General features: G+C 57.6%; 13 protein-coding genes across 13 annotated transcripts; 6 read left to right on the top strand and 7 right to left on the bottom strand.

Moving 5' to 3' along the window:
- Positions 1 to 103: 103 nt before the first annotated feature.
- BKCO1_4500099 (bys1 family protein) lies at positions 104 to 967 on the bottom strand (the record flags this gene model as incomplete). Its single annotated transcript, XM_020276264.1, has 1 exon — positions 104 to 967. One exon carries the CDS (start codon positions 965 to 967, stop codon positions 104 to 106), a length of 864 nt encoding a protein of 287 aa, XP_020127968.1.
- A 1,655-nt stretch (positions 968 to 2,622) lies between these two features.
- On the top strand, positions 2,623 to 3,683 carry BKCO1_4500098 (short-chain dehydrogenase; the record flags this gene model as incomplete). The annotated part of the gene is made up of 2 exons (XM_020276263.1): positions 2,623 to 2,950; positions 3,019 to 3,683. The coding sequence occupies 2 exons, from the start codon at positions 2,623 to 2,625 to the stop codon at positions 3,681 to 3,683; spliced, it is 993 nt and encodes a 330-aa protein (XP_020127969.1).
- A 3,421-nt stretch (positions 3,684 to 7,104) lies between these two features.
- On the bottom strand, positions 7,105 to 7,727 carry BKCO1_4500097 (peptidyl-prolyl cis-trans isomerase; the record flags this gene model as incomplete). The annotated part of the gene is made up of 5 exons (XM_020276262.1): positions 7,105 to 7,144; positions 7,205 to 7,267; positions 7,339 to 7,417; positions 7,477 to 7,541; positions 7,600 to 7,727. 5 exons carry the CDS (start codon positions 7,725 to 7,727, stop codon positions 7,105 to 7,107), a joined length of 375 nt encoding a protein of 124 aa, XP_020127960.1.
- A 973-nt stretch (positions 7,728 to 8,700) lies between these two features.
- BKCO1_4500096 (histidinol-phosphatase) lies at positions 8,701 to 9,901 on the bottom strand (the record flags this gene model as incomplete). The annotated part of the gene is made up of 3 exons (XM_020276261.1): positions 8,701 to 8,931; positions 8,988 to 9,518; positions 9,596 to 9,901. 3 exons carry the CDS (start codon positions 9,899 to 9,901, stop codon positions 8,701 to 8,703), a joined length of 1,068 nt encoding a protein of 355 aa, XP_020127961.1.
- Positions 9,902 to 10,786: 885 nt separating this feature from the next.
- BKCO1_4500095 (splicing endonuclease positive effector) lies at positions 10,787 to 11,623 on the top strand (the record flags this gene model as incomplete). The annotated part of the gene is made up of 1 exon (XM_020276260.1): positions 10,787 to 11,623. One exon carries the CDS (start codon positions 10,787 to 10,789, stop codon positions 11,621 to 11,623), a length of 837 nt encoding a protein of 278 aa, XP_020127962.1.
- A 1,519-nt stretch (positions 11,624 to 13,142) lies between these two features.
- On the top strand, positions 13,143 to 13,742 carry BKCO1_4500094 (nudix hydrolase 1; the record flags this gene model as incomplete). The annotated part of the gene is made up of 3 exons (XM_020276259.1): positions 13,143 to 13,248; positions 13,326 to 13,531; positions 13,584 to 13,742. 3 exons carry the CDS (start codon positions 13,143 to 13,145, stop codon positions 13,740 to 13,742), a joined length of 471 nt encoding a protein of 156 aa, XP_020127963.1.
- Positions 13,743 to 13,856: 114 nt separating this feature from the next.
- Positions 13,857 to 14,492, bottom strand: BKCO1_4500093 (amfr protein; the record flags this gene model as incomplete). Its single annotated transcript, XM_020276258.1, has 2 exons — positions 13,857 to 14,144; positions 14,208 to 14,492. 2 exons carry the CDS (start codon positions 14,490 to 14,492, stop codon positions 13,857 to 13,859), a joined length of 573 nt encoding a protein of 190 aa, XP_020127964.1.
- Positions 14,493 to 15,331: 839 nt separating this feature from the next.
- BKCO1_4500092 (l-galactonate dehydratase) lies at positions 15,332 to 16,788 on the top strand (the record flags this gene model as incomplete). The annotated part of the gene is made up of 3 exons (XM_020276257.1): positions 15,332 to 15,376; positions 15,434 to 15,538; positions 15,592 to 16,788. 3 exons carry the CDS (start codon positions 15,332 to 15,334, stop codon positions 16,786 to 16,788), a joined length of 1,347 nt encoding a protein of 448 aa, XP_020127965.1.
- Positions 16,789 to 17,344: 556 nt separating this feature from the next.
- On the top strand, positions 17,345 to 18,474 carry BKCO1_4500091 (uncharacterized protein; the record flags this gene model as incomplete). Its single annotated transcript, XM_020276256.1, has 3 exons — positions 17,345 to 17,548; positions 17,656 to 17,994; positions 18,049 to 18,474. The coding sequence occupies 3 exons, from the start codon at positions 17,345 to 17,347 to the stop codon at positions 18,472 to 18,474; spliced, it is 969 nt and encodes a 322-aa protein (XP_020127966.1).
- A 128-nt stretch (positions 18,475 to 18,602) lies between these two features.
- BKCO1_4500090 (dicarboxylic amino acid permease) lies at positions 18,603 to 20,441 on the bottom strand (the record flags this gene model as incomplete). The annotated part of the gene is made up of 4 exons (XM_020276255.1): positions 18,603 to 19,297; positions 19,354 to 19,458; positions 19,515 to 20,095; positions 20,170 to 20,441. 4 exons carry the CDS (start codon positions 20,439 to 20,441, stop codon positions 18,603 to 18,605), a joined length of 1,653 nt encoding a protein of 550 aa, XP_020127967.1.
- Positions 20,442 to 21,431: 990 nt separating this feature from the next.
- Positions 21,432 to 22,867, bottom strand: BKCO1_4500089 (uncharacterized protein; the record flags this gene model as incomplete). The annotated part of the gene is made up of 5 exons (XM_020276253.1): positions 21,432 to 21,511; positions 21,579 to 21,717; positions 21,771 to 22,120; positions 22,172 to 22,684; positions 22,819 to 22,867. The coding sequence occupies 5 exons, from the start codon at positions 22,865 to 22,867 to the stop codon at positions 21,432 to 21,434; spliced, it is 1,131 nt and encodes a 376-aa protein (XP_020127929.1).
- A 750-nt stretch (positions 22,868 to 23,617) lies between these two features.
- Positions 23,618 to 24,704, bottom strand: BKCO1_4500088 (eukaryotic translation initiation factor 2 subunit beta; the record flags this gene model as incomplete). The annotated part of the gene is made up of 3 exons (XM_020276252.1): positions 23,618 to 23,787; positions 23,840 to 24,593; positions 24,690 to 24,704. The coding sequence occupies 3 exons, from the start codon at positions 24,702 to 24,704 to the stop codon at positions 23,618 to 23,620; spliced, it is 939 nt and encodes a 312-aa protein (XP_020127928.1).
- Positions 24,705 to 25,102: 398 nt separating this feature from the next.
- On the top strand, positions 25,103 to 25,484 carry BKCO1_4500087 (uncharacterized protein; the record flags this gene model as incomplete). The annotated part of the gene is made up of 2 exons (XM_020276251.1): positions 25,103 to 25,325; positions 25,381 to 25,484. The coding sequence occupies 2 exons, from the start codon at positions 25,103 to 25,105 to the stop codon at positions 25,482 to 25,484; spliced, it is 327 nt and encodes a 108-aa protein (XP_020127931.1).
- Positions 25,485 to 26,159: the final 675 nt, after the last annotated feature.

Genomic DNA, 26,159 nt, shown 5'->3' with positions numbered 1-26,159 from the left:
TGAACCGGGTCCTTTAGCCGCGCGCACCGGACGGGTGAGCGAGAATTGAATCCCACAGAAAATGCAATCGAACTAAGCCACTCATCCCAATTACCCTCCGCATCTACTTGCGGTAGTGGGGGTGGCCGTGGTGGTGGTGCTCGCGCCTGTGGTGCGCGTGAGGCGCCGCCGTGCGCTTGGCGTACTCGGTGACGACGGCAGTGGCGTACTGGGTGACGATCTCGGTGACAATGTTACCGCCCTCCTCCACCGCCTCCTCCTTCACGTCGCCGCCGACGAAGCTCTCAATCTGCACCTGCGCGGCCGGGGTGGAAGTCACAAGAGTCGTGGGCGTCTGCGTCGACGAGGGAGCGACGTAGCTGGAGGTGGGGGTGACGGCGATGCTGGTGGCGTACGACGACGAGTACACAGTCGACGAAGCCGACTCGGTCGACACCTCGATGGACGAGGAGTCGCCGTCCTTGCCGCAGAGGTAGAGGGTCGTGTCGCTGGTGGATTCGGTGCCGTGCGTGGCCTTGTCGTCGTTCCAGAGGTTGTAGACGGCGTCGCAGAGGGCCGTCAGGGGACCGCAGTCGACCGGAGTCGAGGCATCGAGGTAGAAGCCGCCAGTGTAGAAGGGGCAGGCATCGCCCTTGCAGTTGACGTTGGAGATGTCGTACCAGAGGTCGGGGTCGCCCGAGGAGCTGTAGGTGTACTCGTACTGAGTGATGGCACCCTCGCAGGAGTCGGTGGTGCTGAGCTTGATGGAAACACCACCATTGGTGGAGCTGCCATCACCGACCATGTGGTACTCCTCAGACCACGTACCACCGGCCTTGAGGGACTCGGGGCCGAGCTGGCCACGCTCAGTGTCAGCAGTCCAGACGTTGACGGCCTCGTCACAGTTGTTGACGACGACGGCCTTGCCGACGGCCATGACCGAGGGAAGGGCGGCGAGCAGGGCCGCAGAGACAGTGATGGTCTGCATGGTTAGGTTGTAGTGTTGATCTGAAGTGATGAAAGATGGAAAGCTAAGAGGGCTGCGTCTTTGAGAGAGTGTGCGCCGGAAGCCTTGGAAAGCAGCTAGAGAGCCAAAGGAGTGTGTGCAAGACCCAGCTTGGAGCAAAAAGACAGCAACGCGGAGACGTGTGAGGGCCGAGTGGGAGATGGGCGGTGCGCGGTTTATGAAATAACAAGGAAGCGGACGTCTTTGCGCTAGCTTAGGGGTCGAGCGGCGCCGGCGAATAACACGGGCTAGCGGGCAGGTTCAAAATTGAGCATCGCCGGCGGCCATGGGTGGAGGTCTGGTGGCTGGCGCGGACCAATGGGGGCGCATACGTGCCTGGAGCGCCGCTCGGGCTTCTTGATCGAGCTGCACGCTGACTGGGCCCCCTGACAAGCGCCCGGTCTGTGAGGACGGCTCATTTCAGCTTTTTTTTTTTGCAAAGGCCTGCGCGGCCTCGACCAGGCCAAGAGCTGCCGGCGCCTGCGCTGCCGCAATGCGTGCGTATGCCAGGCCAGCGTCCACGCGATCGTCCCGCCCCATGCGCCCGCCCAGCATCCCAAGATGCAACGGCTCTCCGCCGCAGCCTGACGATCGACAGGCACCGCTGGCCCGCGCCCCAGCAGCGCGAGGTGGCCTCTCGCACCGCGCGGCCGGCGCAGCAGCGCCAGAGCGCGCCAAAGCCAAAGCACGGCAGAGCCCCAGCGCAGCAGAGCCCCAGCGCAGCAAAGCCAGAGCGCAGCTAAAGCAGGAACGCAGCTGAGCAACAGCGCAGTGGCCCCGAGAGCCCAACTGCAGTCAGCGCCAGCAGTGCGACGCCGCCAGCCGTGTGCTGGCATCGGCCCGGGACGGCTGCGGTGCAGCTGCGGCGCAGCTGCGGCGCGGCGAACGAGCGGGCGTGGGCGTGACGAGGCTGCATCTCGAAGGCGATGGGTGGGGCAGCGGTATCGATAGTGCAGTCATGGCATGTCGCCACGGCTGCATCTGCAAATCTGGAGACAGAGTTTTGGTGGAGCGACAGGGCTGGCGGCACCGGACGACAAGCCGACCAGGGCTGGCGGCAGCTCCAACGGCACGGCGCATCCCTTCGTCCCATTGCTGCCAGGCACATGGCTCCGATTCGTCGTCTGCTCCGGTGAGAACAACGCAGACTTTTCAGCGGTCCTTGGTTCGGCATGCCCCGACCAGACCAACGTCCATGACGCCCCCAGGACGGCCTCGCTGGAGCACCCGAGCCCAGCCCCGGGCTTTGTTGCGCGCCGCCCATCTGCCGACGCTCGCGAAACACGGCCTGCTGCCGGAGGGGAAAAGAAGCCGCATGGGTGGCGGCGACGGGACCAGAGGGACCATGGAACGGGTCGTCGCATGCCACGGCAGCGTGGTCGAAACAGCCATGTGCGCCGCCAGGAACGCGCGCAGTATGGGCTGCCAATCAGCGCGAGACATGCATCGGGCGACGTCGTCGAGGGAGGTGCGGGTGTTGGGATGCATGGCGTCGAGGCAGCGGGTGGGAGCGCTCGGTGTCAGGGCTACCTGCCGCACGTGAACGGGTGACATCACCGCCGCGGCAGGCATCACCATGTCGCCGCGGCCTCATCCATCGCCCACTCCCCACCCTCCACCCGCTGGCCATACTTCGGATGACGTCCCACGCCTTCAGTCTCGCCGACACGCCCGACCTGGCCGGCAGAGTCGCCGTGGTCACGGGCGGCTCCGCTGGCATCGGCCGCGAGCTCTGCGCCCAGCTGCTTCTGCACGGCGCCGCCAAGATATATGTCCTCGCCCGCTCCGAGTCCCGCTTCGCCGACGCCAGGGTCGAGTGGTCCGAAAAACACGCCCTGTCCGATAGCGACCTGGCCCGCCGCGTCGACTTCATTCGCTGCGACCTGACTGACGTGGACGCCGTGCAGCGCGCAGCCCGCCAATTGTCGCAGCGCCTTGACCGGCTCGACGTCCTCATCCTGAACGGTACCTGCTGCTTTTGTTTCTTCTGCTTGCTTGCATGCAGTCAGCGCACCGCGACTAATGCCGCCCAGCCGCCCTTCCTCCGTCGGCCGACTATCAGCTCTCTCCCCAAGGCGTCGAGATTCAGTTCGCCGGCAACCACCTCGGCCACTTTGTCCTGACCAACCTGCTGTTTCCTCTCGTCGAAAAGACCGCGTCCGAGCGTGGCCAAGCCCGCATCCTGACGGTTTCATCCTCGCTACATCTAGCGTGCCAGGAGCTTAGCCTGCCGCTGCTCACCTCCCCCACTCCTATCAAGTCCCCTGCCGCCCTGGACAGCTTCTGGAGGTATGCACGCTCCAAGCTTGCCAATATCCTATTCACCCGTGAGCTAGCTCGCCGGATTGACCACGTGGGACTTTCCAATGTCTATGTCAACTCGTTTTTCCCGGGAAATATCCCCACCGACGCCTGGGATTCCTGGAAAGACTTGTTCGGCACCCTGGTCGGCACTACAGCCAAGGATGTCTTCCAACAAGCCGGCCACACGCATGAGGATGCCGCAGCTACCGGCATGTACCTGGCAACGAGCCCAGATGTCGTATCCAAGGGCGTGAAGGGGAAATATTTTGTCCCTGTCTCGCAAGAAGAGGAGACCAGCACTATCTCATATGACAAGGACTTGCAAAAGAACCTTTGGTACTGGAGCGACAGCAAAGTGGCCGAGACACTGGGCAAAGGCTGGCAGAGCGCATGAATGACTTCATGACATAGTGGACTAACTAGTGTAGAAACGTTCCAAGGGTGCTCTTGATTGAGTCGTCCAGAGAAGATTTCTTTGAAGCGTTTCTGTGCTCTTACAAGTCCAGCGAACGGACGAGACCAACAACTGATTTTTTGATGCTCAAGGAACATCTCACTTTTCTTTGACACGTATCTCCACGTCTGTATGAATCCAGGTATTTCCTTGGTTCAATCCAATGTTTCCTATGCATATACGAGTGCCGTACTTTCAGAACCGCAACATATGGCAACACACACGCTATCTCTCTACAGTATGCTTTTTAAATGCTCTCCGCTCACCATCGTGCAAAACGTGGATACCACGTACAAGGACACAATGCCAAGCCCATCTCCTCAGTCGGCGCGATCCACCGACACATCCGTCTGCATTTTCACTGTCCCGTTTCTATTCATATAGAGATTAACAATGTAGACATACCACTTATACTTAGCAAAAATCCTATATTTGGCTGAATTTGTACGGATTTGAATCATGTAAAATGTTCTTAAGTTGTCGACGTGCCGGTGGATTGCACCGACCATGGCCATAGACTTTGCACCCTCCTTTAGAATGCGTAACCAACATGTCTTCTGGCCTCTTGTCCATTCCATCACGTTGACGACGGCATGCATAAACCCATATGTTGCAAGGTGAAAGCTTGATCCGCATGTGACTCAATTTTCTGATCACAACCTCATGCAGACCGCCGACCAGAGTGCTGAGCACCGGAGTTCTGGGAGACCCATCTCAAGCTGTTGTCGGTCACGCTCGTCTCTCATGCTGTGAGATAGGACACAAACGCACGAACCCGTAACGAGGACAGTTCGACGTTGTAACCCCGGTCATCTTATACCATCTTTCGCTCTGTGACAAAAAGAACAAAAGCATTAGAGCCGACCAAGAACTCAGATACATACCCGCCGTCTCTCTTATGCTTCGGGGTTTATAGTCTGCACAGTAGCCAAGGAATAAACACAAGTTCAAGAAGGCTTGCGCCGCATGCGACGCAGTGATGATTGACCTTCATGGTGCAGAGTGCAGATGCACATGCATGGGCTTGGTAGCAAAGCGAACGCGAGCACCCACTCCCACATATCTAAGTCCGAGGATCTTCCAAGCACGTTTCTACTTACTGGTAGGATTAATATATCAAGGATTCCCCAACAACGCATGGCTTGACGCGACTCTGCCGGGCTGGTGGGGATGGCGTGTAGGATGCTGGATTGAATCTAGTTTTACTTTGGATCCTGAGGCATATATGTCGAGGGCCGATCACTAATACTGCACTATTGGCGTTACAGGGCGCACGGGGTGGAAGTATACCAACCAACCCATCACGTTTTCAAAGAGAAAAACGCCATGCGTGTCGCGCTGTACTATACGAATCAGCGACGCATGCGAGCACCAACGATCTACAAAGTGCGTGCCATCCTCCCCAGCCCCTAGCGAGGGACACGGTCTCACGCGGACGGTGTTGGCCCCTCCAGGTGTAACATGTGCCCCACCGATACCTTTGTGGCCTGTCAAGTCTCAGGAACCTACAATCGACTATTTCGTAGTGCGGGATGCTGTGGCACCAGGACGCGTCGTCGGTCGGTCGCGCGCCTGCGACGATTTCATGCAGCGCCTTCCGATGTCGTCGCTTTTACTTTTCTTCACGGCCTTGCCCCACGGGTTGAGCTGCTGCTGTGCGACGATGCCCAGTGGCGTGAGCTCCCGAACGTACGCGGCGACTTTCCACGGCCATCACCACACATCAATATGAACAAGCTCAGCAATTATCGTTGGGGGGGAAGATCTCGGGCAGCGAGTGTTTGTCGATCTCCATCAGAACGCGACCCAGACAACAGACTGTTCCCCACCCGAGGCACTGCGCCGCCAGCCGACAATATTGTCACGCTCCCTGAAGCACCATCCCTTTTCCAGGAGACCGCCGCGAGCGCCGTGTTCTGTTCGCCTCGTACGTAAGAACGGGGCTGGGTCTGTGCAATCTATACTGCTGTGACAGTGATTTGTATAAGCCCGTTACCGGGGCCGGGATGGGTCAGGGTGGAGTTAAACGGCCAGACCCCTTGAGTGAACACAGCAGCCATACCGAGAAAAGCAACCATGGCTGACTTGGGATTCCGTATGGAAGTTGACTCAGGATGTCCACTTTTATTCCTCGTCTGAACGGTGGGGGATAGAGAAACGAAAAAGAAACATTGCTTTTTCCCGGCCTCGTATCCCGATATGACAGGTCTCTCCTCGCACGCGTTTGTTTTCTTTTCTCCTTACCCTCGATAGCCGCGGAGGGCCGGGGACGCGAACTGCGAGTGGGTAGTCGTGATAAAGCCCAGCCAGCCGCCCGAGGGTGCTCTCTCAGTCCGGCAAGGGCCTAGCGGGCAGCTATTCCCAGTCCGGGCCGTGCTATGCTCTGGTAAGCGATACCAACCCGCTTCCGCGGCTGGGATGGTCCTTCTGGTTCCAGCATTCCTGACTCCTCCTGCGGCTGCAGCGCGTAGCAGTCAAAAACAAAATCGAAAGGGACGGCCAACAGGTGCCGTCCATGCATGGTGCGAATCGGAAATCTCGGGGACGTCGGGTTGCCTCCGCACACCGATAGGTTGATTGCGTGACTTTTCTCGCTGTACGACATGTAGCTTTCCTGCATTCCACCGGATCATTGGGCCGAGCGAGGAACTACCCGTGTGGACGCAGAGCCATTCCGTGCCTTCAGACATCCATACCTTCGTCCTCGCGTTTTGACTGGGCAGGCTGCTGTCAAGATGCATCAGCCGGTGAGTTTCACCAAGGCGCCACTCCGCCATGATCGGCCCAGGCGTACCTGGTCCAGCGCATCGGGGAACGTTTCCGTGGAACAATCCCGACGGCGTGTCGTGATGCCTGGTCGGGCAAAAGATTGACAACACAAGCTTTTTGGAGTCGTCGCATCCATTAGGGGCTGCGTTCCTCATCGTTGCTGCATGCTGGAGCCTTAACCACTCCTTGCAATCCGGCGCATTCCTTCAACCATATCACAATGCCTGGCCCAGAGCGGCCATGACGTCAGTCCAAAGATGCGGTGTGCATGGATGGGTGCAGATGATACTACGCATATACCTAGTCGACTAGAGTGAAGCGTGAGCCTGGCGAGTGAAACAGAGATCTCGACTGCAAATCACGCAACTGGCACGGCGTTGAGAATCGCAACTGGCGCGAACAGCAATGACGCCGGAGCGAATCGTAGTGTAAATGATTTTTTTTTTTTTTACAATGTCAATCGTGTTCTCTTCTCTGCTGTCGACAGCGGAAAAGGGAAGCGAAGAGCAGACTATGGCCTCCACCCGGAGCTCCTGGAATGCCTGATAGCGGACACGGATATGGATGGGAAATGTGTGGAGCTGAGGAGTGCTCAAGCACGCTTGCCGTTGATGGCCTTGAGCTCGACATCGCTGCCCAGGCGTTAGAACAAGACTAAAGCGGCGAACAGGAGGGGGAGGGGGAGAGCGTACAAGATGAGATCGGCGTTGGGCGGAATGTGACCCGGGAAGCCGTTGGCACCATAACCAAAATCACTTTAGGTTGCTCTCTGGTTAGCTGCCACCTGCGTCATGAGGCGTTTTGCTCGGGCCAGGAACGAACGTACCTCGAGATGGTCAGGGTGGCCTTTTCGCCTAACGACATGCCATCGCTGCCGCTCGCGCCGATGATGCCGTCGTCCCAGCCTGGATCCAAGTCAGCTTCGTGCTCGTGGCGAAAAAGGGGCCGCTCCGCGGGACCAGACCTCTGATGACGCGGCCAATTCCGATCTTGACTTTGAAGTCGCCGCGGCCGATGGACGAATCGAACCTGGTGGCACTGGGCATCAGCCTGGGTGAGCCGCACGCAGGGCCGTGGCGGAGCTCACTTCTTGCCCTTGTTATCGGCGGCGCCGGCGTCGAAGAGGTAGCCGGTGTACTCGATGGTGACGTCGTCGCCGGAGCGCGGGCGGTCGACGCCGTTGCCGGGCACCAGGGTCTGCTTCTGGACGGTCATGGTGTCTGCGGACGAGGGTGCGGGAGAGACGTGAGAGACGGGCGCGTGGTCGTCGTGGTTGGAGTCGGGTTTGATGACTGGTGCAAGGCCGGAAGCGGCGGGCGAGGGCGGGGGCTTTTATATTGGGGCAATGGCGCGTTGGGCAGGCAGGAGGGCACGGCGAGGGCTGGGGCATTGGACGTCGAGCATCACGTCAGGAGGCTGCGTGCAATGGTACCATCACGTATGTAGAGGCGAGTCGTGAGTTCTGGTGCCCGCGCTCGCGTGGCGGCCGAATGGGAGCGCGGGCTACGGCCTGGGCGCGCGCAGAGCAGGCTGCGAATGGCGACAGGCGGAGCACTGGTGAGCAGTGTGCTTTTTCAGCGAAGCGCGGTTGACGAGCGAAAAGCGGGCGCTGCGGCCTGTGTAACCGCAGCGATGCTGCAATTGGAGACGTCGGAGCGATGGCGGCGCAGGGCGCACCCGCCTGAGAGAACACGCCGACCACACTGCGATCTGCGGGCGAGATCGACCGCCGCCCAGCGCACCGCTTGCAGCCCACGTGCGGGCACCGGGCCCCGTTCGCAGCGCCGGCGGAGCTGCCTCTGCTCACGGCTGGCCTGCCTTATCAACACCGGGGGGCGCGCCATGTCGGCGCGCCCCATCACACCTCTGCGGCGCCCACCTGCCGCAGCACCCCGCTCTCGGGGCCACCCAGCGCTGCGGTACGGGTCATCGCCTGGTCCAATTGCCGGGTCGCCCGGTCGCTAGAAATGCTCCTACCGTGCGCGTGGCGGCGCTGCGGGCCTTGCCGTGCTCGCCCCCTCTGTCTGCCGGGATGCCCACCACTGTCATTCGTCCAGAACCGCTCTCCCACCGTACATTTGCCCCTTCTGGTTCAGCACCCTCGCGGAAGCTAAGCCCTGCGCGTGCCGCATCCCACCGCCCCCGGCCTCCACTGCACCCCCGCCGCCTGTCGTGGAATCCCGCGCCTTCACGCGTCGACCTGCGCGAGCTGCCCGGCCAGCTCGCCCGCGCTGACCCTCGCCAGCGAGATGCCCGGGAACCGCGCATCTGCGCCCTCGCGCCCCGCCTGCAGGAAGAACAGCTCGCGGATGCCGACCCCGTCGAGGAACTCGGGTATGCGCGCGTAGTTGGTGGCGACGTGCTCAACCTGGTGGCTGTCGTCCGACAGAGTGAAGCGCCCGCCGAGCCCCAGGAAGACCTGCCATGGATTGCGACGTTAGACTCGTCTGGATGAACGTCCTGCCTGACACGTACCTCGCAGATCTCGCTGGTCGGGTACGGCTCCAACAAGCCCTTGCGCAGCCCGGCCGTGTTCAATTCCAGCAAGCCGCCGTAAGCGGCGATGAATTCCAGATTGCGCTGTATCCTGCGCCAGACTCCTGCCCATTGCCGGAGCTTCCGGTTTGGCTCATCGCTCAGCAGCCGCACCAAGTCGAAGTGGCCGACGATTGGCGGGCGCAGCGCCTGCAGCATCTCCAGCTGCGCGTCGAAGTAGTCCTCGAACAGCCGCTCGTCCGTGCCCCCGGCGCGCGTGCGGGCCTCGCTGTACATGGCCTTGTCGAAGTCGATGGGCACCGTGTGCATGTGGTGCACCGAGCCGATGAAAAGGTCGAAGGCGTATTTTTGCTGCAGCTTCGCGATCCACTCGCGCGACTCGGGCTCTCGTATCCACTCCGTCTCCATGCCGATAAGGATCTGGATCTGCGACCGGTAGGCGTCGCGCAGGCGCACTGCTTCACGGTGGTAATGGTCAAAGAGCTGCATGAGCCCTGCCGAGTCCAAGGTCTAGACGAGCCCCAGCGCGTGTCAGCCTCACCGCTGCTGGGCGGGCGCGCCCATGATCAAGAGCCTGGCGTACGCACTTCCTCGGGGTATAGGTCTCCATCGCCGCGCGGAATGTGCTCGGTCAGCGCGAAGGTGTGGAAGCCTTTGGCGATGGCGGCCTGGATCATTTCTTCCAGCGTGCCCTTGGCGTGGGCGCAGAATTGGCCGGAGTGGCTGTGGTGGGAGAACGGCATGGTCAAGTGGTTGCAGCTGGGTGCTGCCGGATGTCTGGTGGGGCGCTGCGAGTAGAAATCGAGGGCAGTCTTGTAGGGCTGTTGGCGCGGTGGGGCTTCTCCGAGCTCAGGGCAAAGCACGCCGGCTTGGTGCGGCTCCGCCCGGCCCATTGTCGGCGACCCACCGCGTCCAGTCACGAATGCGTCAACCTAATCATGAAACACCTCTCCTCTCATCCGCGTACTTTGCAAGTGTACACAATCTTTGCCTCCCGACTATGTGCGAGGGCGGCAAAGTTGTTCAAGGTCAGGGCGAGCCATGGATGGCCCATCAGACTGCCATGCAAGACACATGCGCTCATCTCAACTTGACACCTGTGGACCAGCTAAACAGAGACCCGGCGAGGTGCTGTACCCTGTGCAAAGATTGTCCTCCTCTACACGACCTGGATAATTTGGAAATCGGTTACATGGACTGAGAGGTGCCGGAGACGCTTAGGGACACCCTCCAGCCGGATGACGATGACGACGACAACACTGAGATGGCAGGTGGTGCCTCAACCAGCGGCAAGCCACGAGCCCAGACGCTCCCGATCAAAAAGTTCCCTAACGACATACACTTCACGTAGCATGGCTCTCCTCGTTCCTGAAGGTGTTGGTATCGCCTCCATGCTCCGCTTCTCTCCGCCAACCGCCAGAGCCACCGACACACTTAGGCAGTGATTCATCGCCAATGACTCCAATCATGAGACCGTGACCTAGATAGTCAACAGCATCTCACCTCCACTGAACGATCGCCGGCTTGATGTCGTCGGCAAGTTTTAGGACTCTGGCGGAGGTCTAGAACATCTCTGGAGGCCTTCCGGCACCAAAAAGACGAAAACGACCATAGTGACGTGCGAGTGCATCGCTCAGGTTGGACTCCGAAGCATCTTCGCCGCGCCGACCAACAATGCCATAAGGGTGGCATATGAGCAGTTCCGGAAGATTACCAGGCTGCAGCCTCACTAGTACTGCATTGCCAAAGGTGCAACCGGTAGCACCAGGCGCAATGCCATGAACGTTGCGCGGAACATTTCGCCCGCGCAGCAACACAACCTGGCGGTTGACCGCGGACGGCTCAACGACATGTTTGACATGTTCGCCAGCACCGATGACGCCAACATCGACAAGGAGACTTTCCATTGCAACCCGGAAGAGTACATCCGGAGTGTGTCTCGACAGGCTGGCCACCAGCTGCACCGCCAAGCCAGAGAATATGGCGGAAGACTTTGGGCTATTTGGACTGAACAGTTGACCCAGGACGTCGTGAAGCAGCACAAGCAGAGGGCCCGAGAGCTGCGCACGACGGTATCCGCCCAATACTATCTTCAACACGAAGTGCTGGTAGTTTTCGCGATGAACTCTTCATCTTGCATCGACCACCTCCTGTTATACTACAAGCCATGGTGCTTGTTTGAGAAAGAAGCAGGATCGGCAATTGTCTCCAACATCTGCATTCCGTTGGCTACGTTCGTACGAAATCTGCGATTTGTCCTCTTGCCGAACGATCATAAACAGTTGCAACATACTGTCGAGTCGCAAAGTTGCAATGTGGCACCCGTTCCGTTCCGGAAATCCTTATTCCAGATGCTCATGGAAGAAGGGCGGGAATGCACGCTGCTCGAGAGCTGCCACCGCATGGTTTCCGGCATCGGGGAATTCACCGACAAGACCTTCTACAACAGCAACCTGAAGTTTAAATACCAAGCAGATTCGGCCGATAGCGTCCAGCTCTGGAATACCATGAAGGAGATCCTGCGTGGGATGGAGGAGAACGGACTTTGGGACGGCAAGAAGCGCAGATTTATGATCAACGCTTCAACCAACGTTACTCCGGTCAGGCGGCCTTGATCGCGAACAACCTCCGCGATACTCAACCCCCCGAAGTCGGTGATTCGCATCACCACTTCGTCGCAGGGAGCCGAGGCGAAGATTGTGCTTGTAACTTTCGTCCGCAACAACCCAGACGATGAACCGGACCTGGGATCCGTCAAGAGCCCTAACCAGGTGAACGTCGAGCTTTCCGCTCGAATCCCAGGGTTGCTTTATTTATTCTCCGCTTCTAGAGGTAATTATACGACAAAAATAGGCTAATACATTTAACGATAAGGAGATTCTAATAAATAACCTCGTACTATATAGTAATTTGGCCAACAGGATAACGGAGACATGTACAGGCAGCGCGGCACTACAGCCGTGGTTGAGAAAGTATTACCGTAGAAGAAATCCAGGTGCGAAGCAGGCCGAGATAAACGAAAGAAACAGCAAGATGTTATCTAGATGGGACCTTTTAGCAGTTAAATATCATGTTTTAGGATGTCTGGATTACTCATGCTGGCCAAGAGCGCTGGGAGGCGTCGCGGACAAGGTTTGGGGAGGAGGGAGGAGCGGAATAGTGGCTCTGGTAAAGCTCCTAGGCCTGAATTTACACTTCATATTGGAATTTTGTAATGCTCACTTCAACAATGGCCGGTTGGCGCAATGGTAGCGCGTATGCCTCCTAAAACAAGTACAGCATAAGGTTGCGGGTTCGAGTCCCGTGCTGGTCGTCATGTTTTGATCGTTGAGTGAATTATTTTTGATAGTTTCGGTCAAGCTCACTTTTTACATATTTTACAAGCCGCTCCATAAGCGAATGTATATCCGGGGCCAGTTGCTTGGGCTCTACAGATAGATTAGAGTCAAAATATACGGCAATATACGGCAATATCCAGTCAACTCGTTAAGTGTTGATCCGTCGGGGCGACCTCCCTTTTTGGGTTTTGCCTTACTTTCCTGCGGCGTTCTTCAATGGCGCCAGCGCATGGAGTGGATTGGCTGCATCTATGACTTCTATACGCCGTGTAACAGATCGCAAAGCTTGAAATGCACGGGAATCTATGATCGATCAGGGTAGTGTTGAGACCCGAATTCTGACGGGCAGTGCAGGCTCTTATCGGGCTTTCTGTCAATATGTTTTTACTGGTGCATGCATACGCACATGAGCACTTTTACGCTAATGTTTCGATAGTCCTTTTAGATGTTTGCTGGTTGTGACCATGGCAGATCAATGTTTGTCGACATCTACTGGGTAAACTCGGCAGCCCACACCGTCTTATCTTATCAGGCATATTTTCAACGACAGCCGAGCGCCATGTAGATACTTGCTACCACGCGTAGCAAACATCCACTTAGTGCTGAATGCACCGCGGAAGCTCTACATGATGTTCATCACATGGGCCGTACCACGAGCTTCCATATTGGGTGTTTGCCGCCAACTGCGTAAATCCTTGTTTCCGTATATGAGTCATCAAGCAACTGCCTTAAGTTAGCATCTCTGTACCCTAATCTTGTGAAGAAGTTCCCAACTCCACGTAAACCATTACTCACAATGCCACCTTCAGTCTCCAAGAACGCCCGCGTTGGCGTTGGTGTATTCATCCTCAACGACAAGAATCAATTCATTATTGGCAAGCGTAAAGGCAGCCACGGTGCCGGTATGTTTGGGTCCTGGCTTGTTGCATAAGGCTGCAGATATGGCGTAAAATCTCGGATGATGTTGATTTGGGTACAGGTACATGGGCACTCCCGGGTGGCCACCTCGAATTTGGCGAGAGCTTTGAAGAGTGTGCTGCAAGGGAGACGTTGGAAGAGACTGGGCTGGCGACGACGGATGTGCGCTTTTTCACGGCAACCAACAACATCATGGCCGATATCGACGCCCATTACGTAACCATTTTCATGACAGCGAAGATTAGTGGCGAGAAGATGGAACCTGAGGTGAATTTACCAGGCAATGCTTGGTTTGACTGGGCTGACAAAGTGCTCGCAGAACCTTGAGCCAGAGAAGTGCGAGGCTTGGAAATGGACAAACTGGGAACAGCTGCGGAGTATGGCCGAGAAAACAAAGTCTGGGGAAACCGGGGCGCCGGAGCTTTTCTTGCCATTGGTGAATCTTTTCGACCAACACCAGGGGATTAGCCTCTCTTGAAGCGTGAGAAAGGCGCAGTGTAGTTCAATCAAGCCTGGCATCGATGCTATACGAACCAGTGCGTAAATTGCGGGTGCTATTTGACAAGCTTCACAGACTATAATGACATGGCACTCAAGATTGCGCAGCCTTGGCCTTATCCTTCTCCAGCATCTTCCTCCGCGCGGCCAAGACCATCTCTTCACGGCGGCGCTGCAGGTTCTGCTGGCGTTCCGCCTTGTTCTGCGACCACGAGGACTTCTTCGGCGCCTCCTCCAGCGGGGCCGCATCCTCGTCTTGGATCTTCGAAGCGAGCTTGTATCTTGTTATCAGGTCTGGTTGGGAGGGCGTCATGGCGGGTTCGCGCTGGGCGGGGCGGGCTCGGGGTGGCGGAGGCATGGGCGGCTGGAAGGACGGAGGCGGCTTCGCACACGATGGAGTTGGTCAGCTGTTCCCTAAGCGGCGGCGAGGAAAGCGGCAACATACAACTTCCAGGCCCCTTCCGCCCAGAACGCGCTCGGTGGTGGCTGTGACGTTGTTGCCATTGCGTGACAGGTCCCACATGACCTGGCGACGGTCGAGCTGGGGGAACATCTGCAAGATCTGCTCGACGGCGGCAGGGTTCACGCGCGGGGCGGCATCACGGCTGCCGGCGGGGCGTTGGTGGCCCTGGGCGGAGGAGGGCGAGTTGTACCAGCGGAATATGAGGAAGCTGACGACGATTATGACGAGCAGCTGCGGGATGTTGAGGGTGCTGCCGCCGTCCGACATGGGCAGAGACGGCGAGTGGACGCGGTTCCGGGACTGAGAGGGCGGGTGTGGTTGGTGGTGTCGGGACGAAAGCGGGCGGTGGACGAGGGCGGCGCTGTCAGAAGGCGGCAGCGCCAGACGCCAGACGCCAGGTGCCAAACGCCAGACCCCTGCTTCACCAACCACAGACAGGTCCTCACCGCACACGACCGTCGACGTCAGTTCAGCCGCACATCCCCATCGCTTCGGCTAGCTCGCGGCGCCTCTGTGCCCGTGTGCCCGTGTGCCCGTGTGCCCGTGTGCCCGTGTGCCTGTGTGCCTGCAGCATCGCCGTCTCCAGAGTACATGCTGCCGCTGCCGCTGCAGCGCCACCTCAACGCACGCGACCAGTCGACTAGGTACGTATTTCTCTATTTCTCCGTTCGGCGAGCAGGCCCGCCGCCGACACCCAGGCCGCAACGCGGACCGCGCCGCATTCTAGGCCCGCCTCGGCTGCATCTGCACACCGTTCTTGCGGCAAGCAGATGCCGACAAGGCTGGGGCCGAGGTGGGATCGGCGGCACAGCGGCGTGGGGGAGCGACACCCAGATCGCCAGTCAAGCATTTCCAGCTGCTGCAGGGTGCACTCGCCGAACGCTTGCCCGAGCTGGGCGCGCCGCAGAATTGTTGGCCGCTGAGTCCCCCGCCTCTCTCCGCGCCGGGTTTTCCCACCTATCAGCCCGCGCTGAGCCCCGCCGAGGGGCATCGCGGGGTCCTGGATTCTTCCGGCACGCATTTATATCCGCCATTGCTCCCAGTCATTGGCCTCGTCCGTCCGCCGCTCCTCCTCGCCTTTTGCTCCCAGCCCTTCCTCGCCCGCCATGGTTACCATCACACACGCAACCACGCGCGATGTGCGCTTTCCCGTGCGCGAACCCGCCCCGCTAACGCCTGTCACGCGCCTGCCACTGACTGCCATCCAGACTTCGCTTGACAAGACCGGCTCCGATGCCATGAACGCTGCCGGCGACTACTCGGCCGCCTACTGCATCCTGCACACCGACGGCCAGTTCGAAGGCCATGGCATGGTAGCTCCGCATCTGCTCTTGCATTGGCCTCGGCACACGCTAACTTGCCCCAGACCTTCACAATTGGCCGCGGCAACGAAATCGTATGCCAGGCCATCAGCCAGCTCGCCCAGCGCGTCCGGGGCAAGTCGTTGGAGAGCCTCGTCGAGGACTGGGGCAAGACTTGGAGGTATCTGGTCGCCGACAGCCAGCTGCGCTGGATCGGCCCCGAAAAGGGCGTCATCCACCTCGCCCTCGGCGCTGTCGTGAATGCCATCTGGGACCTGTGGGCCAAGACCCTCAACAAGCCCGTCTGGCGCATCGTGTCGGAAATGTCGCCCGAGGAATTCGTCCGCTGCATCGACTTCCGCTACATCACCGACGCCCTCACCCCCGAAGAGGCCATCAAGATCCTCACCGATGCGCAGCAGGGCAAGGAGCAGCGCTTCAAGGATGCTGAAGCCAGTCGTGCCGTGCCCGCGTACACGACCAGTGCCGGCTGGCTCGGCTATGGCCGGGACAAGATGAAGGCGCTGTTGGAGGAGACATTGCAGGCAGGATACAGGCACTTCAAGCTCAAGGTCGGCACCTCCATCGACGAGGACCGCACGCGTCTGAGCATCGCTCGCGAGGTCATCGGCTTCGACAAGGGCAACATCCTCATGGTCGACGCCAACCAGGTCTGGTCCGTGCCCGAGGCCATTGAGTACATGAAGAAGTTGGCAGACTTCAAGCCTTGGTTCATCGAGGAACCCACCTCGCCCGACGATGTTTTCGGGCACAAGGCCATCCGCGAGGCCCTCAAGCCCTATGGCATTGGCGTTGCCACGGGCGAAATGTGCCAGAACCGCGTCATCTTCAAGCAATTGCTCCAGCAGGGTGCCATTGACATTTGCCAGATCGATGCCTGCCGTATGGGAGGTGTGAACGAGGTGCTGGCCGTGCTGCTGATGGCCAAGAAGTTCAATGTGCCCATCGTCCCGCACTCGGGCGGCGTCGGGTTGCCCGAGTACACTCAGCACCTGAGCACCATCGACTACGTTGCCGTCAGCGGCAAGCTTAGTGTCCTGGAATATGTCGACCACCTGCACGAGCATTTCCTCCACCCCAGCGAGATCAAGAACGGCTACTACGTCACCCCCACCTCTCCCGGCTACAGCGTGGAGATGAAGGCGGATAGTATGGACAAGTTTGAGTTTCCTGGAAAGGACGGCGTCAGCTGGTGGAAGAGCGCCGAAGCGAAGCCCATCTTGGAGGGCGAGAGAATATAAACTGGCGTGAGCCACAAAGCCTAATGTCTGTGTAATCAAGAAGAAAAAAATGAATTCTACTGAACGCGTCCTTCTGGCCTTTGTGAAACACTTCCCACGGCAATACCTTTGAGTGTTCTTGGATTCTACTCTGGTGCAGGAAAGGAAAGTATTGCAAGACACGGTGATGTATGTAAAAGTAGGAGTGATGACCTACTGGCTGAGGGACCCGAATATCCGGATCCGGGGCCCCGGAGGTCCGATTTCCCGCCTGAGGCAGGAACAGAACCCCGACTCGGCCGAGACCGCTGCTTTACCCCGGTGCCCGCCTCTGGACCCTCCACCAAGGATTGACATATTCAGTTGTCCGCACCAATAGGAGCTTGCAGTGCGTTCCGGTATCTGATTGGGAGAAGCATCACCGGATGAATACCCCGACTGGACTTCCAACAAATATCCCGAACGGATTTTTAATCAATGCTCGCTCACCCAGAGGAAGGTAGTATATATATTCCGAGCTGAATGCAAGTTTCGTAACCCACATCCACCGACATCAAACATCAAGAAAGACTACAACATGGCCAAAATCATCGCAGTCACTGGCGCCACAGGCACACAGGGCGGGTCTGTTGCTCGCGTTCTCTTGGAGAGCGGCAACTGGAAAGTCCGAGCAATCACGCGCAATCCGAATGGGAACGCTGCCAAAGCCCTCGCCGCTCAGGGAGCTGAAGTCGTTGCTGCGGACTTCAATGATGAGGCTTCGTTGGTGAAAGCTTTCGAGGTGAGTACTACCAACCTGCATTATATCTTTCTATTGTCTACGGTTTACTGTTTTGGTCAACAACCCCATGGAGCCCATGACAAATGAAGCTAACTAAATACTGGCAGGGTGTGCACGCCATTTATGCGATGACCAACTTCTGGGAGCCTCTATTCACCGGGAAATCGCAAGTCGAGTCGGGAATCATTGAAGAGCAGCAGGCGTTGCTTCTGGTGAAGGCCGCATCTCGCACGAAGACGCTGGAGCATTACATCTGGAGCTCCATCCCATCTTCGACCGACTTGACTGGCGGCAAATGCGCCGTCCCGCACATGGATTACAAAGCGAAGGTTGATCAACGCATCCGTGACGACTTCCCTGATCTGGCCGCGAAGACTACGTTTTTTTACGTCGGCTTCTACTCGTCGAACCTGGCCTTCTTCCCCAACACCAAGCTGTTTGAAGTTGTAAGTGGTCGAGGAACCTGACAGTGTTTACACCAAGCTCATCACAAATCACAGCCGGGAAGCGGCAAGTACGTCCTCGCCCTTCCGACGAAGCCATACGCTACCATTCCCGTCACTGGCCATGGGTCCGTGACGGTGGGCGTGTGGGCGCGCCAGGTGCTCGCAAACCCCGAGAAGACACTGGGCAAATATGTCAGCGTGCATACCGAGGTCATATCCTTCGAGCAGATGGTCCAGGCCTGGAGCGAGGTCACCGGGAAGCCTGCCGTGTTTGCCGAAATCACGCCCGAAGGATACGAACAGCTTTGGGGAATCGCTGGGCGCGAGATGGCCGCTCAGATGAAGTTTGGAGAACTCGTCACTGACTGGCATGCCCACCTGGGCAAATCGCTCGTGAGCAAGGAGGAATTGGGCATCTCCCCGGAGGAAGCGAAGGGCTTCAAATATGCTATGGAGCAGCTCAAAGCCCATCTGATCTGATGGTATTGATGTTCTTATCGATGCTTGAAGAAAGCATAGGGCACCGTTGGTCCGTACTAAGCCACCTTGTACATACAAATTAATTGCTCCAGCTTGGTTGTCTAAGCCGGGGCTTCCAAAAGCCGCCTTCAACACTTCGATACAGGAGTCTGCCGAAGCAAGAGGTGTTCAGTGCCTGCTTGGAGGTTGCAATTGTTTACCAAATCCATATCCTGTGGTTTGACCATCGTCGTCTTTGCAAAGAATTTCCAACAATAGAAATTTACCACAAAGATGAGGACCCCGACATATGATGTCACAAGCTTGGAGACGTCGAAATCGTCGATGAAAGCGTCAAAGCCTGAATCAAGGTTCAGGTTAGCCTTTTCGAGGGCAGGGCAACACACTAGGAGGGACTTGCCGTTGAAGAGGATGAGCAGCAAAGTAATGCCCAGGGAGAAGAACGAGGCGTATGGCTGTAGAAAGCCTCGGTACGGTAGATCCTCTCGCCGTATGCCTTGAGCCTGAAGGCCACGGCAGAAGCAGATGTACGAAATAAGAATACTGACCCAATTCAAAGCCCCGAAAACGGTCACAAGTGATACAAAGTACCCGAAGACGGTGGAAGATGATTTCGAAACATTTAGGTATCCGAGGAGGAAGAAGGAAGAGGAAAACAGTACCGAGGCAAGCGGCACGCCGGCACACAGGTTTAAGAGTCTGTCCCGTCGGCTTAATGGGTCACGAAGCGTGGGATTCCGCAGTGTGACGGTGCGCTTGAAGATCCGAGGTGCTTGATGATCCTTGGATAGGGCGTAAAGGGTACGCGAGGCGACATATATATCTGAGAGGATCGGAGTCATCAGCGAAGTCTTAGATGGGACAAGAGAAACTGATTACCGGAGCATGCAGCACTGAGCACAAACACAAGCAAGGTTGCGTTGATGACGTCTGGAAGTACCTTGAATCCTGCAAGTTTGACGGCGATGACAAAGGGCGAGGCGGCTGCGTCACGAGTGTTGTTCAGCGACTGTCAAATGTTCTCCTTGCAGCGGACATACCGGCACTCGCTTTCGAATGAGTAGCTCCCACGAGCATATCGTTCTGATACGGACAAGACATGGTCAGCACCACAACGCCGCCGATGTAAAAGAACACTATCCTCCAAAATGTCCAAAAGATGGCCCGGGGAACCTCTTTCTTAATGTTTGGTGTTTCTCCAAAGGCGGCGCCCACAACTTCAGTTCCAATGTAAGCGAAACCAGCTTGAATGAATGCGGCCCAAAATCCGAGGAAGCGTCCGGGATCGCCATGCCTAAGGTATTCGCCAAAAGCGCCTGGGTTTTTCCAATACCTGAACCCGACCACGCCGCGACCTTCAACGGGTTTGAGGGACGCCACGAGACAGGCGATGATAAGCATGGTCATGACGACCAATTTAACCACACCAGCAATGTATTGGGTCTCCCCGAAGACGCGGACGTGGAAAAAGTTGATGGCAATGACCGGAATCGCAAATATGGTGATCCAGATACCAACATTCAGATCCGGGCGCCAGTACTGGATGATGATGCCCGCGGCTGTGAGATTGTTGGCGAGCACGACCACGTACTTGCAGAAGTAATTGTAGCCCGTTGCGAACCTGACACGACCGTCAATTTACATGGGCCATGACCGGCATGGCAGGGCCAGGATTGCGGGAATACACTCTCTCACCCTAATGCAGGGTCTGCAAATCTTGTTGCGTAACCTGGAAACCCTTTGTCCATCTTCGCATAGGTGGCCATCTCTGCCAGGGCGGTCATTATAAAGTAGACGTTAATCCCCATAATCGTATAGGCAATCAATAATGATGCCGGACCTCCCCTCAGGAGTGCTGTTCCAGAAGAGATGATTAGGCCAGTGCCGAAAGCTCCAGCCACCGAAATCATCTGCAAGTGGCGTGGAAGCATCTCACGCTTGAGCTCAGGTTCATCGTATGCTCCCATCGGTGCAGGGGTTTCGTGATTCCGATTGCTGTGCACATGGCCAGAGCCTCGAGAGCCTGAATCAACCGGCGGCTTATAGGTGCCTCGAGATCCATTCGAGGGTTGGAAAAAGGTTGATCGAATGTCAGACATTGCTCAATCTCTAAGACGTTGGAAGGAGATGAACGCCCGGTGTGTGATGATTGAAGTATACGGAAGGGGAACAATTGATGGGGAGAGTGGAGAAGGGGCACTTTGTGAGAACTTGAGCGAAGAAAGGGAGACTTTCAGGATGGTCCAAACGAGGGACACAATGCTGCAAGCCCGTTCCAAGCGTACCGTAATACCCTTCCACGAAACGTGTTACTCCGATGCGTCGGGCTATACTCCAGCGCCTCTTGAGATGTTGCATAGCGATAGACTTTCACCTTACTGTGGTAACAGTCTGAAACATGACTGCTAAAATATCCATTCCGTATTCGCGTCGGTACCTACGTCTAACTGTGTCTGATTCTAGCTGAGACCACTCGCGATTTTCTCCTGGGTGGGAGTGATGAACAAAGTGCAACTCACCGTTTCTCTGGCGCCATCCTGTACCGAGCAAAATTTGTAGACCAATCTCGAGCTGCCACGCGATCAACCAGGCCGTTGACAGACCGTGGATCGGCTCTGGCTAGGCATCGTGTCGATGGATGAGTGTTTGTTGTTGGTGCTACTAATAATGATGTCTCCTTGGATCGAACAGGTGGGGCCGAATCTAGTTTCAATGGACCTGCTGGAAAGGAACAATAAGCGCAATCTGAACCAGAAGTGAATCTTCTCTATCAATGGTAAGTTGGCACCCTTATATCGCTAATATTGATGGCGAAATAAGTCCTTAGCTTGGAGCAGCACCCTCGGTGTGGGGGAATCTCAATTTCTTCTCGCTCGAAAAATCGAAAAAAAAAACAAGAAGGTTCAAAGTATAGCATAGGGCGGCGGAAAATAAGAGAAGAATCATGGAAGTCGTAACTACGCTGCGCCAGTGTGCGCTCCGAGCCATTGAGCCATCGCTGTGGGGTTCCTTGTCTGGATAAAGACGGTGCCGGGCCCTGTCAAGACGGTGGATTAGTCAAACCATCCTGGCAGTCGGGACATGTCTTGGGCTTGTCAACCTACCGGTAAATTTACACACCAGGCCTTCGCCTGAAGACAAGTTCGAGATGACACCGCCACTCGCGACGCGCTCAAGCACGTACTTGCAATTCCAAGCAACAAGATGACCGTTATCCACAATGTACTTCTCATTTTCTTGAAGCTGTTGCACGCAGTCAGCACACGGCGGCAAAAACACCATGCATTGGCACTCACATCCTTCCTCAAAATGGCACCCATGCTCGTGACCCAAAGAATACCAGAGCCCGATATCTTGTACACGAAAAGACCTTCTCCAGAGAACATGGCCTTGGACAAGCTTTGGCTCTTGTACTCCTTGACGATGCCCTGAGTACAGGCCAGGAAACCGTCTTTGCTTACGCTCCACATCTCACTGCCGCTTAGGCGGATGTTGGTGATGTCTCCGAGGGAAGGAGGAGCGAGCAGGAGCTCGCCGGGGCCGGTAAAGGTCGATGTGGACAGCTCGCCACCAGCGACGAATTTCTTCAACGAGAATTTTATGCTACCCTTGAGGGTAATGGTGGGGGACATGGCGAACATGGCACCTGGAACGAGTCAGCGCGGATCCGACGTCGGCAGAGAACGGGCTTCCTCACCAGGCCTCGCGGTCAGCGGACACCCCATCGCCAGCTGGACAGTCAGAATACTGTTGGTGTCGCGATGGCTGATTCTGTAACTTCCTCCGTTGAAGGTGCCAACATCATCCTGAGTGGCACCGGCGCCCACAAAGTGCCCAGCAGCAGGAGCGCCGCCGGGCATCTGGGCCGGAGTGTTGGAATTGAAAGTGTGCGATTGTTGCAGCTGGCCAGGCTGCGGCGGGGGCGGCGTCGCCTTTTCTACAGGGTACGGACTTCCGGATTGCGGAGGAGGATAGGCGGGAGCGGGCTGCTGTGCGTATTGCTGGTGCGGCGCGGGGCTGCCTTGGTACGAGGAGGCGCGGTGGTGGTCATATTGCTGGTGCTGGTGCTGGTGCTGGTGCTGCGGCGGCGGCGCAAAGTGCTGCTGGGTCGCGGGTGGACTCTGCACAGGCGGCGGGGGATAGTATTGCGGCTGCTGTTGCTGTTGCTGTTGCGGCGCAGGCGGAGGGGCAAACTGCGGCTGATGGCCGTCTGGTAGCAGGTGGTTAGCAGGGGTGGCCGCTGGGGTGGCCGCTGCGGAGCTTCGGCGGAGCTGCTGGTACCTTGCGGCGGGGCTGTCGCTCAAGTCAGTGCAAGATCCCACACCGGCGCTGGGCTGGGCTTACGCGGGAAGTACTGCGCCTGAGGGCTGGTCGCTGACGGGTAACCCGACATGGCCGAATGTACAGTAGTAGTGCAGGATGCGGGCAGGATGAAGTCGGGCGAGAGCTGAGATGTGCACTACGCTTGGGCGTAGGACGAAGGCGCTGTACCCCGCCGTGTGTTTTCTGGTGCGACGCGACGGCGGATAGTAACGGCAAGCCTGGCTGTGAGAAATAGCGGAGACGATGGTGGGCGCATGCTGGCGGTTGGGCGCCTCTATATAGAGCTGCACAAACCTGCCCATGCCGCGCCTCTTTTGTTACAATTCAGCTACATGCCCAATCCAGCAGCGGCCCGCCGTGTGTCAGCAGCGCTGCCGCCGCGCACAACTCGTTTTCACGCCGGGAGCCTGTACGCGCGCGTTTTTGTTTCTGACCGGGTAAGCTGATCATCTCTTGGGCCCCCGACGCGTCGCGGCCTCGGGGCGCGGGGCTCGCGTCGCCATTGGCCACCCTCGGCGCCTACGAACATCACGGCCATCGCTTAGCGCTCACCAAGGATCCTGTGGGCCCCCGGCGCCTATCGACCGCCACAGGCCGGGCACTGCCGGTAGCTGGAGCTGTGCTGCATGTATCATGTGCATTCTGCCTTTGTGTCTGCTACAATACACCCCCCCTTCCCGTGAGTGAGAAATCCGTAGACCGCCGTGCTTTTTGTTCGCCACATAAACGTAGCTCAGAACCCATCCAGCCGTTGCCATGGAGCCCGCGCGCAAGCAGTCGTAACCCGAGAACCGTCCAACTATGCACCCACACCTCCGCTCTAACCCTGCTGTCTCCTTCTCTTGCCGACCTGGGCAGAGAAACCCGTCTTGATGGCCGTGACACTGCGTCTGGATCCGCACGAGTTGCACGTCACGAAGTACAGACGGTTTTCGCCCTTGTTGAGCTCCGTGTCCGGCGACCTGCACGTCTTGCATGTGACGTACTCGACTATCCGTGGCGTCAGTGCAATCACTCACACGTCTTTCCTGGGGGGTCCTACCAATGTACCGCCTGAGGACGTTCTCGATCTGCTTCTGCTGGAAACGACCCTTGATGACCAGTCGCCGGCTGCCGTCGACACTGCCGCTGGTGCCCAGTTCGGCAAACAGGAACTGGGTGACGTGCTCGTCGGTACGCTTCATGCGCTTGCAGATCTCGGCAATGTTGGCGAAGATGGTCTTCTTGTTGCCTTCACGCAGACACTGCGGCGGCGGGATCTTGTAGCTCTTGGAGCCGGACGAGGCCAGGTCGGGGTGGTGCGAGTGCAGCATGGTGAAGAAGCGGTTGAGCAGCAAGTCGTAGTTGATGGGCGTCGTGTTGTCGTGCGCAAAGATGCCGGTTCCTTTTTCCATGTCGCCCTCCTGCACCTCGTCTTCCTTCTGCTCCTCCTCCTTGTCCGCGCCCGCGCCGGCCTCGGCCAGCTTGGCCTCGAAGTCGTCGGCGTCGACGACCTTCTTCTTCTTCTTCTTTTTCTTGAGCGCTGACGGGTCGAACTCGCCATCGCCAGCCGGAGCCTCGTCGTCGCCACCCTCCTTGGTCTTGGACGACTTCTTCTTCTTCTTCTTGGTCAGGTCCTTGAACATGTCGGTGACCTCGTCGACGGCCTTGTCCGTCTCGTTGGCGTGGCTCTCGGCGGTGTCCTTCTCGCCGGCGCCATTGACGTCCTGGACGTTGCCATCACTGTCGACAATCTGGGCGCCATCAGCAAAGGCCACGGACTTGCGCGGCTTGCGCTCCTCGACGGAAGGTTGAACCTGCGTGCCGCACACACTCCGTGTTAGAGACGCGGACGTCATCGGGCAGAGGGGCACGCAAGCTCAGAGCACGGTGGAGGGGAGGGGAGCACGTACTTCGGCGTCCGCCATGGTTGTGAAGGACAGGCGCTGCTTGGGGGATGTATGGGCCTGCGGGCGGTGGAGTTCAGGTGGCGGGGAGGGAGTGAGGTGTCGGAGCTTGTGCTTTTGTCGTGCCTGTCGCCCACCACCCGCGCTCAGATACCTATGACTGTTCTGAACAAAAACCGACGTGAACGCCAAGACCAGATTTAGCCGCAGATGTCCCGCGCCCGCCCGCGCCCGCCCGCGCTGCCGCTACGTCAACCACCACCCTGGGATCGCTGCGGCCTCCTGCAATTCTGCGCTGCTGCCGTACCGACCTCCCTCGCGACCTGCTCCCATCTTTGCACATTGATCCTACGGTCTTGATGGGCCGCCAAGTGCCCTCAGGCTAGCTCTTACGTCCCGCATCGCGCCTTCCGCCCGACATGTCCATCACCGACTCCACCTCCTTCGTCGTCCCACCCTCCAACTCGTCCGACGACGACGTTGACTCGCTCCCTTCCGAGGCCACCACCGAGAGCCTTGACTATGATGAGAACGAGGCCGAGCGCGAGTGGCGCGAGAGCTTGCAGCAGCTTGAGCTCCTCCTGACCATGGTTGTTGTGCCCTACTTGGGCAAGTACTTTGGCCGCAAGTGCGCATACTGGGGTATGTAAAATACGACAATGCCTCCGTCCTGCCATAACTAACCCCATCCGTACAGGGTGGGCCAAGTTCATGGAGTGGAAGTACCCAGTTGAAGTCCAAGTCACCAGCTCTACCGCATTCAAGGCCGCCGGAGCCGTCCAGGCCGCTGCATCCCTATAGACATGTCCTCCGGAGATTTAAGCAACTCGGGTTTACTCCCAAAACAGACTCACCTGTGTGAACTGGAGCGCCAGTTGGACGCATCGATTTTACGATGCAATGCCCCAGACTCGTTGGAGTCAAGGCATTGACCGTAGCGCCCATACGGATACCCTTGGTTTGTTGGAGAGATGGAAGATATGATAGACCCATCATATGCGTGGGGAGGATGTTCATAGATAACAGTAAAGGTTGATGTCAAGCCTATGTGTTTAAGAAAAGAGGCAGCTTGGAGAGAACGAATGGATCACGATGCGACGACTATATGTAGAAACCGATCATCTTGTTGTAGCTCAAGTTGCTACCGTACCCTTGTGCCGCACCTTACTAACGTCTTGTTGACTTGTTGGTAGGCATGGCATCGTTGGAGCGCTCTGGAGCTCGACAGTTCACGAGATCATGTCGTTTGAGCCTGGATTCCTGCGCGGCATGATTCCTTGAGTGCCACACAACCCTGGCAGTGTAGGAACCTAATTTGGTGCCGAGAGTACAATTGCCTCGACGAGAATCTCAGCAGTTCTCGATTGATGCTACTTCACATCGTCCATCGGCCGGCATTGTATGTGGTATACAAAAGACAGGAAGCCTTTTGAAAGACGCTCGTTGTTGTGATAGGTTTGGTGGCGCGCATAGGAT

The sequence above is a fragment of the Diplodia corticola genome (genome assembly GCF_001883845.1).
Source record: "Diplodia corticola strain CBS 112549 chromosome Unknown scaffold45, whole genome shotgun sequence".
NCBI classification, from domain to species: domain Eukaryota; kingdom Fungi; phylum Ascomycota; class Dothideomycetes; order Botryosphaeriales; family Botryosphaeriaceae; genus Diplodia; species Diplodia corticola.
Note: the sequence above shows the minus strand (reverse complement) of the source record. Positions and strands in the feature narration are given on the sequence as shown.